The sequence below is a fragment of the Oncorhynchus mykiss genome, chromosome 3 (genome assembly GCF_057628025.1).
Source record: "Oncorhynchus mykiss isolate SJ-2025 chromosome 3, ASM5762802v1, whole genome shotgun sequence".
Classification (NCBI taxonomy): domain Eukaryota; kingdom Metazoa; phylum Chordata; class Actinopteri; order Salmoniformes; family Salmonidae; genus Oncorhynchus; species Oncorhynchus mykiss.
In genome coordinates, this window is record NC_143024.1 from 25,137,501 (window position 1) to 25,153,772 (window position 16,272).

Here is a 16,272-nt window from a genome sequence, read left to right on the forward strand (position 1 = left end):
TCTACCTCATCTCACATCCCTGTTCATCCTTCCCATCCTTCTCACTGCTCCTCTCTTCTCTACCTCATCTCACATCCCTGTTCATCCTTCCCATCCGTCTCACTGCTCCTCTCTTCTCTACCTCATCTCACATCCCTGTTCATCCTTCCCATTGCTCCTCTCTTCTCTACCTCATCTCACATCCCTGTTCATCCTTCTCACTGCTCCTCTCTTCTCTACCTCATCTCACATCCCTGTTCACCCTTCCAATCCTTCTCACTTCTCCTCTCTTCTCTACCTCATCTCACATCCCTGTTCATCCTTCCCATCCTTCTCACTGCTCCGCTCTTCTCAACCTCATCTCACATCCCTGTTCATCCTTCCCATCCTTCTCACTGCTCCTCTCTTCTCTACCTCATCTCACATCCCTGTTCATCCTTCTCACTGCTCCTCTCTTCTCTACCTCATCTCACATCCCTGTTCATCCTTCCCATCCTTCTCACTGCTCCTCTCTTCTCTACCTCATCTCACATCCCTGGTCATCCTTCCCATCCTTCTCACTTCTCCTCTCTACCTCATCTCACACCCCTGTTCATCCTTCCCATCCTTCTCACTGCGCCTCTCTTGTCTACCTCATCTCACATCCCTGTTCATCCTTCCCATCCTTCTCACTGCTCCTCTCTTCTCTACCTCATCTCACATCCCTGTTCATCCTTCCCCTCCTTCTCACTGCTCCTCTCTTCTCTACCTCATCTCACATCCCTGGTCATCCTTCCCATCCTTCTCACTTCTCCTCTCTACCTCATCTCACATCCCTGTTCATCCTTCCCCTCCTTCTCACTGCTCCTCTCTTCTCTACCTCATCTCACATCCCTGTTCATCCTTCCCATCCTTCTCACTGCTCCTCTCTTCTCTACCTCATCTCACATCCCTGTTCATCCTTCTCACTGCTCCTCTCTTCTCTACCTCATCTCACATCCCTGTTCATCCTTCCCATCCTTCTCACTGCTCCTCTCTTCTCTACCTCATCTCACATCCCTGTTCATCCTTCCCATCCTTCTCACTGCTCCTCTCTACCTCATCTTACATCCCTGTTCATCCTTCCCATCCTTCTCACAGCTATGTTTTGACCTTCATGTTCTTTATGACCTTCAACATATTTCCATGACCCCATTCCCTCTCTCCCTACCACTCTGCTCATCTCATCTCGCTATCCCCCTCTAAATACCTCACACTTTCTCGCTGTCTCTATCCACTCACCTCACTCTCCTCTCACTATATTACCCCCATGTCCCTCTCTTCCAATCCCTTCTCTCTTTACCGCTCTCTGTTTTCCACCAGTGTGTATGCTGTCCTTTTAAACAGCTAAAGCTGGTTAGCCATGGTGTTTATGACGAGCCGTCACAGTCCAACAGTGCTCTGGCAACGACTGCCATGCACAACAAGGGCAGCTTAAGGAAAATGTACACGTTACACGTTGATACCACGCTGGAGATTCACAGCGGCCAAGAGGAGAGAGTCTTAAACCCCCCCCCCCACATCAATCTCTCTACCTGGCCAGTCTCCGTCCTCCTGCTCACTGCTCACCCAAAACTGCTTAATTGGCAGGAATTATATAACCCAGTCCCCCTGCCAAGGCTAAAAACTAATTCTCTCTCTCTTTCCATCCCTCTTCCTCATTCTCTCGCTCTTCTACTGTCACCCATTCCCTCCCTCCCACCATCCCATGCCACCAAATGTCCCTGTGTAGATCCAATATGAAAATTCTGCAATCCAGATTTTGATTGGCTTGGAGGAAGTGGACGCGTTGCAGCCATGGTTATTTACAGAACATCTCTGCATATTAATACGCTGCTTGAGCCCAAATAGAATGATGACAGGATATATTCATGGTATCAGTGGTGCTACCAGTGATCCTAATCATAGATCAAAGACAGGGGAAACACTAGCTCTCCTGCCCACAGTGGTTCCTGGTCTCTCTCCTGCCCACAGTGGTTCCTGGTCTCTCTCTTGCCCACAGTGGTTCCTGGTCTCTCTCCTGCCCACAGTGGTTCCTGGTCTCTCTCCTGCCCACAGTGGTTCCTGGTCTCTCTCCTGCCCACAGTGGTTCCTTGTCTCTCTCCTGCCCTCCCTCCCGCCTCATCCCTTGCCTCTTTTAACTGTAATCCTCCATCCCGGTTTGTGTTTCCCCATTTCTCCAGTCCTACAGCCTGGGTGTAATCCCATCCTCTCTATAGCACTCTGCTCATACATAATGCTCATTGTAAATTCACACCTAAATCAGAGATTTGAGAGTTCATTCACACTCTGCTTTTCTCTCAGCCCACTCTATCTTTCTGTCCCTAAGTGTCTTGTCTTCAATTTCCCTCACTCTATAGCTTTCCCCACTTTCATGACATTTATTAAATCTCCCGATCTTCCCATTATTACGTGTTGGCCACAACTACCCCACTGAGAGGTGAAAGAAAGAAAGATAATCTAGCTTGATGTAGTGAGGGGAGTCCGTGTGTGTAGATATAGGGATCTTACATTTCAGCCAGTTTGCTACAGCAGGAAAATCTTACAGCAACAGGAAATGTGAAATGTGCATTGCACATGCAAGTGTGTGTGACTTACGCGCAAGGCAGAGTAGGAGCAGGGCACGCAGGGAGAGGGAGAGGGGGGTTGGGAGGAGTAGAGATCTCGGGCCAGGCCTCATTGTGTATTGAGCCTCAGTAGCTGTCTGATCAATGCTTCCTCTGTGACACAGGACACAGGCGCCGAACAACAGAGCAGAGCACAGCAGAGCACAGCTAGGGCTGCAGTGACACACAACAAAGCCGGGGTTTTACCAGTACACAACACGCACGTTTCTTCAGAGCTGCAGTCTTTTGATAAAACACCACCGATCTAACATCACCACAGCGTCGATCTAGTATGTCTTACAACGATGCTACAACTAGCCAAATGACTGTCTGCAAACAGAGCTGCTCTGCTGTGTAGGACTACATAACTAAACATCAAATCAATGGAACAAAGCAATGATACAAACCAACAGGCTAGAACCACTCAAATGGCAAACCACAGACCAGAATCCCAACACCAAACAAACCAATATCTTTACTCTACATCAGCCAGACAGACACATCGGAGTAAACCATCTGAAACACGCCATTATACTGTTTCTGTACCCACATCTCTCAACCCGGGGCTCAATCCCCACACATGATACTTTTCACAACACAAACACGTCATCAGCTAAATTGTCTCCCACGGTTCACTATCACACATCACCGTCGCCAACTGTGATGGTAACTGCTTTACAAATGACTACAGTCTCCCTGTGTGATATAAACACCCTACAGGATCACACGTATAGCATTACTCTATAGGCTACATCTCTCTCTCTCTCTATCCGTCCCACTGTAGAGATGTAACGTGTATGTTTATACAGGATCACAATGTCTCTCTCTGCTGCACACGGCTGGCTGCTTCCAGTCACGATGTTCAGTCCCTGTGTTGAGTCTCGTGTTCACTGCCCGCTCCGTCAGTGAGCTCAGTTCAGCTGCTGCGGTCCGTGTGGAGTTGGTTGTTGGTTCTGATTGGCGGCTCCTAATGCAGCAGCGACGAGGGCCCGGCCCGGAGAGCGTATAACTTACTGAGGGTGACCGGACTGCAGCACACACGTCGCAGAACACTGTCTGATTGACCAGAACAGCGGTGTCATCCCCAGACTGCTACAAAGTCCTCTGCCTTCTGTCTGCAATTAGCCAGTCAATACTACCACTACCCACCGTGTGCCCTGGCACTGTCAATACTACCACTACCCACTGTGTGGCCTGGCACTGTCAATACTACCACTACCCACCGTGTGCCCTGGCACTGTCAATACTACCACTACCTACCGTGTGCCCTGGCACTGTCAATACTACCACTACCTACCGTGTGCCCTGGCACTGTCAACACTACCACTACCCACCGTGTGCCCTGGCACTGTCAATACTACCACTACCCACCGTGTGCCCTGGCACTGTCAATACTACCACTACCCACTGTGTGGCCTGGCACTGTCAATACTACCACTACCCACTGTGTGGCCTGGCACTGTCAATACTACCACTACCTACAGTGTGCCCTGGCACTGTCAATACTACCACTACCGCACCGTGTGCCCTGGCACTGTCAATACTACCACTACCCACCGTGTGCCCTGGCACTGTCAATACTACCACTACCCACCGTGTGCCCTGGCACTGTCAATACTACCACTACCCACCGTGTGCCCTGGCACTGTCAATACTACCACTACCCACCGTGTGCCCTGGCACTGTCAATACTACCACTACCCACCGTGTGCCCTGGCACTGTCAATACTACCACTACCCACCGTGTGCCCTGGCACTGTCAATACTACCACTACCTACCGTGTGCCCTGGCACTGTCAATACTACCACTACCCACCGTGTGCCCTGGCACTGTCAATACTACCACTACCCACCGTGTGCCCTGGCACTGTCAATACTACCACTACCCACCGTGTGCCCTGGCACTGTCAATACTACCACTACCCACCGTGTGCCCTGGCACTGTCAATACTACCACTACCTACAGTGTGCCCTGGCACTGTCAATACTACCACTACCTACCGTGTGCCCTGGCACTGTCAATACTACCACTACCCACTGTGTGCCCTGGCACTGTCAATATTACCACTACCTACCGTGTGCCCTGGCACTGTCAATACTACCACTACCTACAGTGTGCCCTGGCACTGTCAATACTACCACTACCTACCGTGTGCCCTGGCACTGTCAATACTACCACTACCTACAGTGTGCCCTGGCACTGTCAATACTACCACTACCTACCGTGTGCCCTGGCACTGTCAATACTACCACTACCGCACCGTGTGCCCTGGCACTGTCAATACTACCACTACCCACCGTGTGCCCTGGCACTGTCAATACTACCACTACCTACCGTGTGCCCTGGCACTGTCAATACTACCACTACCCACTGTGTGCCCTGGCACTGTCAATACTACCACTACCGCACCGTGTGCCCTGGCACTGTCAATACTACCACTACCTACCGTGTGCCCTGGCACTGTCAATACTACCACTACACACCGTGTGCCCTGGCACTGTCAATACTACCACTACCCACCGTGTGCCCTGGCACTGTCAATACTACCACTACCTACCGTGTGCCCTGGCACTGTCAATGCTACCACTACCTACCGTGTGCCCTGGCACTGTCAATACTACCACTACACACCGTGTGCCCTGGCACTGTCAATACTCCCACTACACACCGTGTGCCCTGGCACTGTCAATACTACCACTACCTACCGTGTGCCCTGGCACTGTCAATACTACCACTACCGCACTGTGTGCCCTGGCACTGTCAATGCTACCACTACCCACCGTGTGCCCTGGCACTGTCAATACTACCACTACCTACCGTGTGCCCTGGCACTGTCAATACTACCACTACCGCACCGTGTGCCCTGGCACTGTCAATACTACCACTACCTACCGTGTGCCCTGGCACTGTCAATACTACCACTACCTACCGTGTGCCCTGGCACTGTCAATACTACCACTACCTACCGTGTGCCCTGGCACTGTCAATACTACCACTACCGCACCGCACCGTGTGCCCTGGCACTGTCAATACTACCACTACCGCACCGTGTGCCCTGGCACTGTCAATACTATCACTACCCACTGTGTGCCCTGGCACTGTCAATACTACCACTACCTACCGTGTGCCCTGGCACTGTCAACACTACCACTACCTACCGTGTGCCCTGGCACTATCAATACTACCACTACCTACCGTGTGCCCTGGCACTGTCAATACTACCACTACCTACCGTGTGCCCTGGCACTATCAATACTACCACTACCTACCGTGTGCCCTGGCACTGTCAATACTACCACTACCTACCGTGTGCCCTGGCACTGTCAATACTACCACTACCTACCGTGTGCCCTGGCACTGTCAATACTACCACTACCCACTGTGTGGCCTGGCACTGTCAATACTACCACTACCCACCGTGTGCCCTGGCACTGTCAATACTACCACTACCCACCGTGTGCCCTGGCACTGTCAATACTACCACTACCCACCGTGTGCCCTGGCACTGAAGTAGCGTGGAATCTCCAAGTCGCTAACAGCAACCACACCAGAACCTGACACCAAGGAAATTGCTCTGTGCTCTCTGTCGTTGTAGCTCGGAAAGGATATTGCCCCTCTGATCCAAACAAAGTCTATTGTGTTTTCTCTTCTCGTCTCATCCCCCTCTCTCGTTGTGGTTGTTTTGTTATCTTGTCGTCCTCTCTCTCTCTATCCTCAGTCAGGTCAATATAGTGGGACAGTGCTTTAGTTTCTGGTTGTTTCCTCTTCCCCTCTGTCATTCAGTATATGTTCAGTATATCCCAGAGTAGTGTCAGCTGTCTATCTGTCCGTCTGGTTTATATAACCCCTGTTCTCCTCCCACAGCCTGCCTGCTTCCACTCTCTATCAGTGTGTGTAAGTGTGTGTGTTAGTCCGTGGATGCATATTTAGCATTTTAGTTATTTTGTGAAGGTTTGGGGTGTGGATGCGACAATGACTGTCTTTCAGGTCAGAGAACAGTGGCTGTGTGTGTGACCGCCCAGCAGTCCATTCAGACAGGGTATATAGTTGGATCTGTTTAGGATGTTAGTGGCAAGGCCTCCTTCCCCTACAATCCCTCAGTTGAAACCCAGAGACAGAGAGACAGAGAGGCAGGGAGACAGGGAGGCAGAGAGACAGGGAGACATAGAGACAGTGAGACAGGGAGGAAGAGAGACAAGGAGATAGGGAGGCAGGGAGACAGAGATACAGGGAGACAGAGAGACAGGGAGACAGGACGACAGGGAGACAGAGAGATAGGGGGGCAGAGAGACAGGGAGGCAGGGAGGCAGAGAGACAGAGAGACAGAGTGACAGGGAGACAGAGAGACAAGGAGACAGAGAGACAGAGCGGCAGAGAGACAGTGAGACAGGGAGACAGAGAGACAGAGAGACACAAACCTCATAGAGGTCCTCTATGTCCAATGGCCTGTTTTATAGTTGATGTATTAAGACAGTCCATAATGGCTGCATGTGTATGTGTCTGTATGCGTGTTCTTAGAACAGTGTGTGTGTGTGTGTCTGTATGCGTGTTCTTAGAACAGTGTGTGTGTGTGTGTCTGTATGCGTGTTCTTAGAACAGTGTGTGTGTGTGTCTGTATGCGTGTTCTTAGAACAGTGTGTGTGTGTCTGTATGCGTGTTCTTAGAACAGTGTGTGTGTGTGTCTGTATGCGTGTTCTGAGAACAGTGTGTGTGTGTGTGTGTGTGTGTGTGTGTCTGTATGCGTGTTTTTAGAACAGTGTGTGTGTGTGTGTCTGTATGCGTGTTCTTAGAACAGTGTGTGTGTGTGTGTGTGTGTCTGTATGCGTGTTCTTAGAACAGTGTGTGTGTGTGTGTGTGTCTGTATGCGTGTTCTTAGAACAGTGTGTGTGTGTCTGTATGCGTGTTCTTAGAACAGTGTGTGTGTGTCTGTATGCGTGTTCTTAGAACAGTGTGTGTGTGTCTGTATGCGTGTTCTTAGAACAGTGTGTGTGTGTCTGTATGCGTGTTCTTAGAACAGTGTGTGTGTGTCTGTATGCGTGTTCTTAGAACAGTGTGTGTGTGTCTGTATGCGTGTTCTTAGAACAGTGTGTGTGTGTCTGTATGCATGTTCTTAGAACAGTGTGTGTGTGTCTGTATGCCTGTTCTTAGAACAGTGTGTGTGTGTGTGTCTGTATGCGTGTTCTTAGAATAGTGTGTGTGTGTGTGTCTGTATGCGTGTTCTTAGAACAGTGTGTGTCTGTATGCGTGTTCTTAGAACAGTGTGTGTGTGTGTGTGTGTCTGTATGCATGTTCTTAGAACAGTGTGTGTGTGTGTGTGTCTGTATGCGTGTTCTTAGAACAGTGTGTGTGTGTCTGTATGCGTGTTCTTAGAACAGTGTGTGTGTGTGTGTCTGTATGCGTGTTCTTAGAACAGTGTGTGTGTGTGTCTGTATGCGTGTTCTTAGAACAGTGTGTGTGTGTGTGTGTGTCTGTATGCGTGTTCTTAGAACAGTGTGTGTGTGTGTGTGTGTGTGTGTGTGTGTGTGTGTGTGTGTGTGTGTGTGTGTGTGTGTGTGTGTGTGTGTGTGTGTGTGTGTGTGTGTATGTGTGTTTGGTAGCATGTTTGTGTTTTCATGCATTTGTGAGCATGTGACCATGGCTCCTGTTGATGTCAGTATAAGTGCTTGATGAGACTGTAAATACACTCTGTTTCTCCCAGTCTTTAACACAGTAATGAGACATACATGTATGCACCTCTAAGAAATCACAGGGTTTTCACACAGTAGGCTAGTCATTTTCTACTCCATCTGTCATAACACAAATGTATATTTTGCTCTACCCGGCATTCAGGGGTTAACCTTTACTGCAGTGGGCTAAGTCAGGGTCAGAGTGTTTCTTGGTAGTCTTAAACAAATCTACTTTCAAACCAAAATATACACCTGACACACATGGTTATGGGCTTAAAAGAAGAAGACATCTGTACCATGTCAGATATAGAGTTGAAATGTATTACATTTTGAGTTTGCATTCCAATATTACACTTTATATACATCACAGAAGACTGAAATATAACAAAACCGTTTGACATAGAAACACCAGATTGTTCAGTGTCAAAAAAACAACGTTTTTTCATTATGAAATGTTGACAACTATGAATAACATTCCACCCATGAGGCCACTAGGCCATTTGACTGCAGGGAAGTGAGACATGCCTTGCTTAAGGGCACAACAGCATATGGTACCTTGGATTGCAAGGTGACATTTTCCTTGGCGACATCTCCACCTCTCTAACCACTAGGATACTACTGACCACCCCTAGGCCAGGTCGAGCATGCAGTTACTCACCATAACCAAGTCCAAAACACCCCACTGCAAAACCACTGGGGAGGAAAACATGTGTTATGCTGTGTTGTACTAACTAAATGTGAGTCGGCTACTGCCCCCACCAGTACCTCACTGCTCCAGTCCCTGAACAGTTCAGATGAATCTCCCTCTGTCACAAACCATATTCATATTCCACACAACACTAATGTATTCAATTAGACATGCTCTCGCATTATGATACAGTTATCTCTGTGTGTGTGCGTGCGTGCGTGTGTGTGTGCGTGTGTGTGCATCTACCAGCGTGTTTTGTCGCAGTGTGCGGAAACCCAATGCTGTCCCCATCCCTCTCCCCCAGTTCCTCGTCCAAATCAAATGTGTTATGGGCTTCATTGGCAACACAATGGAATAAGTGTTGCCAAAGCACTTAAGGGGCTTAAATCAGCGGTGTGATGAAAATATTAAGTACTCCAACATCCTTCCACGGTTACCCGGCTGCTTAAGCATGGCGGTGAGGTCACCTCCAGCATTTAATACCGTAGATATTAAAACCATGGATACACTACCTGTACTGAGGCAGGCAGCGCCCATGGCGGAGTGAGCAGCATGGGGGGTTGTGGGATATCTCTGAATAAGCAGTTGGGTCTGGGTCTGGCTGAGTGTCTGATGCACCAGATCCTATCAGTTCATCTGAGATAACATTTCTCTTCTCTGTGTGTGTGTGTGTGTGTGTGTGTGTGTGTGTGTGTGTGTGTGTGTGTGTGTGTGTGTGTATGCGATACAGTAACTCTGTAGGAGGACGGAGGTGTAGTGTGGGGGCTGTGCTTTGGCAAAGTGGGTGGGGTTATATCCTGCCTGTTTGGCCCTGTCCGGGGGTATCATCGGATGGGGCCACAGTGTCTCCTGACCCCTCCTGTCTCAGCCTCCAGTATTTATGCTGCAGTAGTTTATGTGTCGGGGGGTTAGGGTCAGTTTGTTATATCTGGAGTACTTCTCCTGTCTTAGCCGGTGTCCTGTGTGAATTTAAGTATGCTCGCTCTAATTCTCTCTTTCTCTCTTTCTTTCTCTCTCTCTGAGGACCTGAGCCCTAGGACCTGGCATGATGACTCCTTGCTGTCCCCAGTCCACCTGGTCGTGCTGCTGCTCCAGTTACAACTGTTCTGCCTGCGGCTATGGAACCCTGACCTGTTCACCGGACGTGCTACCTGTCCCACCCTGCTGTTTTCAACTCTCTAGAGACAGCAGGAGTGGTAGAGATACTCTTAATGATCGGCTATGAAAAGCCAACTGACATTTACTCCTGATGTGCTGACTTGCTGCACCCTCGACAACTACTGTGATTATTATTATTTGACCATGCTGGTCATTTATGAACATTTGAACATCTTGGCCATGTTCTGTTATAATCTCCACCCGGCACAGCCAGAAGAGGACTGGCCACCCCTCATAGCCTGGTTCCTCTCTAGGTTTCTTCCTAGGTTCTGGCCATTCTAGGGAGTTTTTCCAAGCCACTGTGCTTCTACACCTGCATTGCTTGCTGTTTGAGGTTTTAGGCTGGGTTTCTGTACAGCACTTTGAGATATCAGCTGATGTAAGAAGGGCTATAAAAATTAATTTGATATAATTTGGGTAGGGGTTTGATGCTTGGTGCTTGGAGATGGAGCAAGAAGGAGAGAGAGAGAGCTGTCTCTTTGTATGTGTGCGAGAGGGGGAGCTGTCTCTTTGTATGTGTGTGAGAGTGAGAACTGTCTCTTTGTATGTGTGTGAGAACTGTCTCTTTGTATGTGTGTGAGAGTGAGGGGGAACTGTCTCTTTGTATGTGTGTGAGAGTGAGAACTGTCTCTTTGTATGTGTGTGAGAGTGAGAACTGTCTCTTTGTATGTGTGTGAGAGTGAGAACTGTCTCTTTGTATGTGTGTGTGAGAACTGTCTCTTTGTATGTGTGTGAGAGTGAGGGGGAACTGTCTCTTTGTATGTGTGTGAGAACTGTCTCTTTGTATGTGTGTGAGAACTGTCTCTTTGTATGTGTGTGAGAACTGTCTCTTTGTAGGTGTGTGAGAACTGTCTCTTTGTATGTGTGTGAGAGTGAGGGGGAACTGTCTCTTTGTATGTGTGTGAGAGTGAGAACTGTCTCTTTGTATGTGTGTGAGAGTGAGAACTGTCTCTTTGTATGTGTGTGAGAACTGTCTCTTTGTAGGTGTGTGAGAACTGTCTCTTTGTATGTGTGTGAGAGTGAGGGGGAACTGTCTCTTTGTATGTGTGTGAGAGTGAGGGGGAGCTGTCTCTTTGTATGTGTGTGAGAGTGAGAACTGTCTGTTTGTATGTGTGTGAGAGTGAGAACTGTATCTTGGTATGTGTGTGACAGTGAGGGGGAACTGTCTCTTTGTATATTTGTGAGAGTGAGAACTGTCTCTTTGTATATTTGTGAGAGTGAGATCTGTCTCTTTGTATGTGTGTGAGAGTGAGAACTGTCTCTTTGTATGTGTGTGAGAGTGAGAACTGTCTCTTTGTATGTGTGTGAGAGTGAGAACTGTCTCTTTGTATATTTGTGAGAGTGAGAACTGTCTCTTTGTATGTGTGTGTGAGAGTGAGGGGGAACTGTCTCTTTGTATATTTGTGAGAGTGAGAACTGTCTCTTTGTATGTGTGTGTGAGAGTGAGGGGGAACTGTCTCTTTGTATGTGTGTGAGAGTGAGAACTGTCTCTTTGTATGTGTGTGTGAGAGTGAGGGGGAACTGTCTCTTTGTATGTGTGTGAGAGTGAGAACTGTCTCTTTGTATGTGTGTGTGAGAGTGAGGGGGAACTGTCTCTTTGTATGTGTGTGAGAGTGAGGGGGAACTGTCTCTTTGTATGTGTGTGTGAGAGTGAGGGGGAACTGTCTCTTTGTATGTGTGTGAGAGTGAGGGGGAATTGTCTCTTTGTATGTGTGTGAGAGTGAGGGGGAACTGTCTCTTTGTATGTGTGTGAGAGTGAGGGGGAACTGTCTCTTTGTATGTGTGTGAGAGTGAGGGGGAACTGTCTCTTGGTATGTGTGTGAGAGTGAGGGGGAACTGTCTCTTTGTATGTGTGTGAGAGTGAGGGGGAACTGTCTCTTTGTATGTGTGTGAGAGCGAGAACTGTCTCTTTGTATGTGTGTGAGAGTGAGAACTGTCTCTTTGTATGCGTGTGAGAGTGAGAACTGTCTCTTTGTATGTGTGTGAGAGTGAGAACTGTCTGTCTGTATGTGTGTGAGAGTGAGAACTGTCTCTGTATGTGTGTGAGAGTGAGAACTGTCTCTTTGTATGTGTGTGAGAGTGAGAACTGTCTCTTTGTATGTGTGTGAGAGTGAGGGGGAACTGTCTCTTTGTTTGTGTGTGAGAGTGAGAACTGTCTCTTTGTATATTTGTGAGAGTGAGAACTGTCTCTTTGTATGTGTGTGTGAGAGTGAGGGGGAACTGTCTCTTTGTATATTTGTGAGAGTGAGAACTGTCTCTTTGTATGTGTGTGTGAGAGTGAGGGGGAACTGTCTCTTTGTATGTGTGTGAGAGTGAGAACTGTCTCTTTGTATGTGTGTGTGAGAGTGAGGGGGAACTGTCTCTTTGTATGTGTGTGAGAGTGAGAACTGTCTCTTTGTATGTGTGTGTGAGAGTGAGGGGGAACTGTCTCTTTGTATGTGTGTGAGAGTGAGGGGGAACTGTCTCTTTGTATGTGTGTGTGAGAGTGAGGGGGAACTGTCTCTTTGTATGTGTGTGAGAGTGAGGGGGAACTGTCTCTTTGTATGTGTGTGAGAGTGAGGGGGAACTGTCTCTTTGTATGTGTGTGAGAGTGAGGGGGAACTGTCTCTTTGTATGTGTGTGAGAGTGAGGGGGAACTGTCTCTTGGTATGTGTGTGAGAGTGAGGGGGAACTGTCTCTTTGTATGTGTGTGAGAGTGAGGGGGAACTGTCTCTTTGTATGTGTGTGAGAGCGAGAACTGTCTCTTTGTATGTGTGTGAGAGTGAGAACTGTCTCTTTGTATGCGTGTGAGAGTGAGAACTGTCTCTTTGTATGTGTGTGAGAGTGAGAACTGTCTGTCTGTATGTGTGTGAGAGTGAGAACTGTCTCTGTATGTGTGTGAGAGTGAGAACTGTCTCTTTGTATGTGTGTGAGAGTGAGAACTGTCTCTTTGTATGTGTGTGAGAGTGAGGGGGAACTGTCTCTTTGTTTGTGTGTGAGAGTGAGGGTAACTGTCTCTTTGCATGTGTGTGAGAGTGAGGGGGAACTGTCTCTTTGTATGTGTGTGAGAGTGAGGGGGAACTGTCTCTTTGTATGTGTGTAAGAGTGAGGGGAACTGTCTCTTTGTATGTGTGAGAGTGAGAACTGTCTCTTTGTATGTGTGTGAGAGTGAGAACTGTCTCTTTGTATGTGTGTGAGAGTGAGAACTGTCACTTTGTATGTGTGTGAGAGTGAGGGGGAACTGTCTCTTTGTATGTGTGTGAGAGTGAGAACTGTCTCTTTGTATGTGTGTGAGAGTGAGGGGGAACTGTCTCTTTGTATGTGTGTGAGAGTGAGGGGAACTGTCTCTTTGTATGTGTGTGAGAGTGAGAACTGTCTCTTTGTATGTGTGTGAGAGTGAGGGGGAACTGTCTCTTTGTATGTGTGTGAGAGTGAGGGGGAACTGTCTCTTTGTATGTGTGTGAGAGTGAGGGGGAACTGTCTCTTTGTATGTGTGTGAGAGTGAGGGGGAACTGTCTCTTTGTATGTGTGTGAGAGTGAGGGGGAACTGTCTCTTTGTATGTGTGTGAGAGTGAGAACTGTCTCTTTGTATGTGTGTGAGAGTGAGGGGGAACTGTCTCTTTGTATGTGTGTGAGAGTGAGGGGGAACTGTCTCTTTGTATGTGTGTGAGAGTGAGAACTGTCTCTTTGTATGTGTGTGAGAGTGAGAACTGTCTCTTTGTATGTGAGTGAGAACTGTCTCTTTGTATGTGTGTGAGAACTGTCTCTTTGTATGTGTGTGAGAGTGAGGGGGAGCTGTCTCTTTGTATGTGTGTGAGAGTGAGAACTGTCTCTTTGTATGTGTGTGAGAGTGAGAACTGTATCTTGGTATGTGTGTGACAGTGAGGGGGAACTGTCTCTTTGTATGTGTGTGAGAGTGAGGGGGAACTGTCTCTTTGTATGTGTGTGAGAGTGAGGGGGAACTGTCTCTTTGTATGTGTGTGACAGTGAGGGGGAACTGTCTCTTTGTATGTGTGTGAGAGCGAGAACTGTCTCTTTGTATGTGTGTGAGAGTGAGAACTGTCTCTTTGTATGTGTGTGAGAGTGAGAACTGTCTCTTTGTATGTGTGTGAGAGTGAGAACTGTCTGTCTGTATGTGTGTGAGAGTAAGAACTGTCTCTGTATGTGTGTGAGAGTGAGAACTGTCTCTTTGTATGTGTGTGAGAGTGAGGGGAACTGTCTCTTTGTATGTGTGTGAGAGTGAGAACTGTCTCTTTGTATGTGTGTGAGAGTGAGAACTGTCTCTTTGTATGTGTGTGAGAGTGAGAACTGTCTATTTGTATGTGTGTGAGAGTGAGAACTGTCTCTTTGTATGTGTGTGAGAGTGAGAACTGTCCCTTTGTATGTGTGTGAGAGTGAGAACTGTCTCTTTGTATGTGTGTGAGAGTGAGAACTGTCCCCTTGCATGTGTGTGAGAGTGAGAACTGTCTCTTTGTATGTGTGTGAGAGTGAGGGGGAACTGTCTCTTTGTTTGTGTGTGAGAGTGACGGTAACTGTCTCTTTGTATGTGTGTGAGAGTGAGGGGGAACTGTCTCTTTGTATGTGTGTGAGAGTGAGGGGGAACTGTCTCTTTGTATGTGTGTGAGAGTGAGAACTGTCTCTTTGTATGTGTGTGAGAGTGAGAACTGTCACTTTGTATGTGTGTGAGAGTGAGGGGGAACTGTCTCTTTGTATGTGTGTGAGAGTGAGAACTGTCTCTTTGTATGTGTGTGAGAGTGAGGGGGAACTGTCTCTTTGTATGTGTGTGAGAGTGAGAACTGTCTCTTTGTATGTGTGTGAGAGTGAGAACTGTCACTTTGTATGTGTGTGAGAGTGAGGGGGAACTGTCTCTTTGTATGTGTGTGAGAGTGAGAACTGTCTCTTTGTATGTGTGTGAGAGTGAGAACTGTCTCTTTGTATGTGTGTGAGAGTGAGAACTGTCACTTTGTATGTGTGTGAGAGTGAGGGGGAACTGTCTCTTTGTATGTGTGTGAGAGTGAGAACTGTCTCTTTGTATGTGTGTGAGAGTGAGAACTGTCTCTTTGTATGCGTGTGAGAGTGAGAACTGTCCCTTTGTATGTGTGTGAGAGTGAGAACTGTCTCTTTGTATGTGTGTGAGAGTGAGAACTGTCCCCTTGCATGTGTGTGAGAGTGAGAACTGTCTCTTTGTATGTGTGTGAGAGTGAGGGGGAACTGTCTCTTTGTATGTGTGTGAGAGTGAGGGGAACTGTCTCTTTGTATGCGTGTGAGAGTGAGGGGAACTGTCTCTTTGTATGTGTGTGAGAGTGAGGGGGAACTGTCTCTTTGTATGTGTGTGAGAGTGAGAACTGTCTCTTTGTATGTGTGTGAGAGTGAGGGGGAACTGTCTCTTTGTATGTGTGTGAGAGTGAGGGGAACTGTCTCTTCGTATGTGTGTGAGAGTGAGGGGGAACTGTCTCTTTGTATGTGTGTGAGAGTGAGAACTGTCTCTTTGTATGTGTGTGAGAGTGAGGGGGAACTGTCTCTTTGTATGTGTGTGAGAGTGAGGGGGAACTGTCTATTTGTATGTGTGTGAGAGTGAGGGGGAACTGTCTCTTGGTATGTGTGTGAGAGTGAGGGGGAACTGTCTCTTTGTATGTGTGTGAGAGTGAGGGGGAACTGTCTCTTTGTATGTGTGTGAGAGTGAGAACTGTCTCTTTGTATGCGTGTGAGAGTGAGAACTGTCTCTTTGTATGCGTGTGAGAGTGAGAACTGTCTCTTTGTATGTGTGTGAGAGTGAGAACTGTCTGTTTGTATGTGTGTGAGAGTGAGAACTGTCTCTGTATGTGTGTGAGAGTGAGAACTGTCTCTGTATGTGTGTGAGAGTGAGAACTGTCTCTTTGTATGTGTGTGAGAGTGAGAACTGTCTCTTTGTATGTGTGTGAGAGTGAGAACTGTCCCTTTGTATGTGTGTGAGAGTGAGAATTGTCTCTTTGTATGTGTGTGAGAGTGAGAACTGTCTCTTTGTATGTGTGTGAGACTGAGGGGGAACTGTCTCTTTGTTTGTGTGTGAGAGTGAGGGGAACTGTCTCTTTGTATGTGTGTGAGAGTGAGAACTGTCTCTTTGTATGTGTGTGAGAGTGAGAACTGTCTCTTTGTATGTGTGTGTGAGAGTGAGAACTGTCTCTTTGTATGTGTGTG

At 47.8% G+C, this 16,272-nt stretch overlaps 1 protein-coding gene across 12 annotated transcripts in view; it reads right to left on the bottom strand.

Moving 5' to 3' along the window:
• The window catches only part of LOC110510240 (cell adhesion molecule 4), a 161,358-nt gene that overhangs the window by 32,337 nt on the left and 112,749 nt on the right, over positions 1-16,272 (bottom strand). For 2 of the 12 annotated variants that reach the window (XM_036975407.2, XM_036975410.2), the window contains exon 1: positions 2,596-4,372. The exons of 8 other annotated variants lie outside the window; for them this stretch is intronic. In XM_036975407.2, the coding sequence (XP_036831302.2) occupies positions 2,596-2,677 (82 nt within the window). In that variant the 5' untranslated portion in view covers positions 2,678-4,372. Of the gene's footprint in view, positions 1-2,595; positions 5,008-16,272 lie in introns of those variants that run through there. 2 more of the 12 variants (XM_036975412.2, XM_036975411.2) reach the window with 2 other exon arrangements.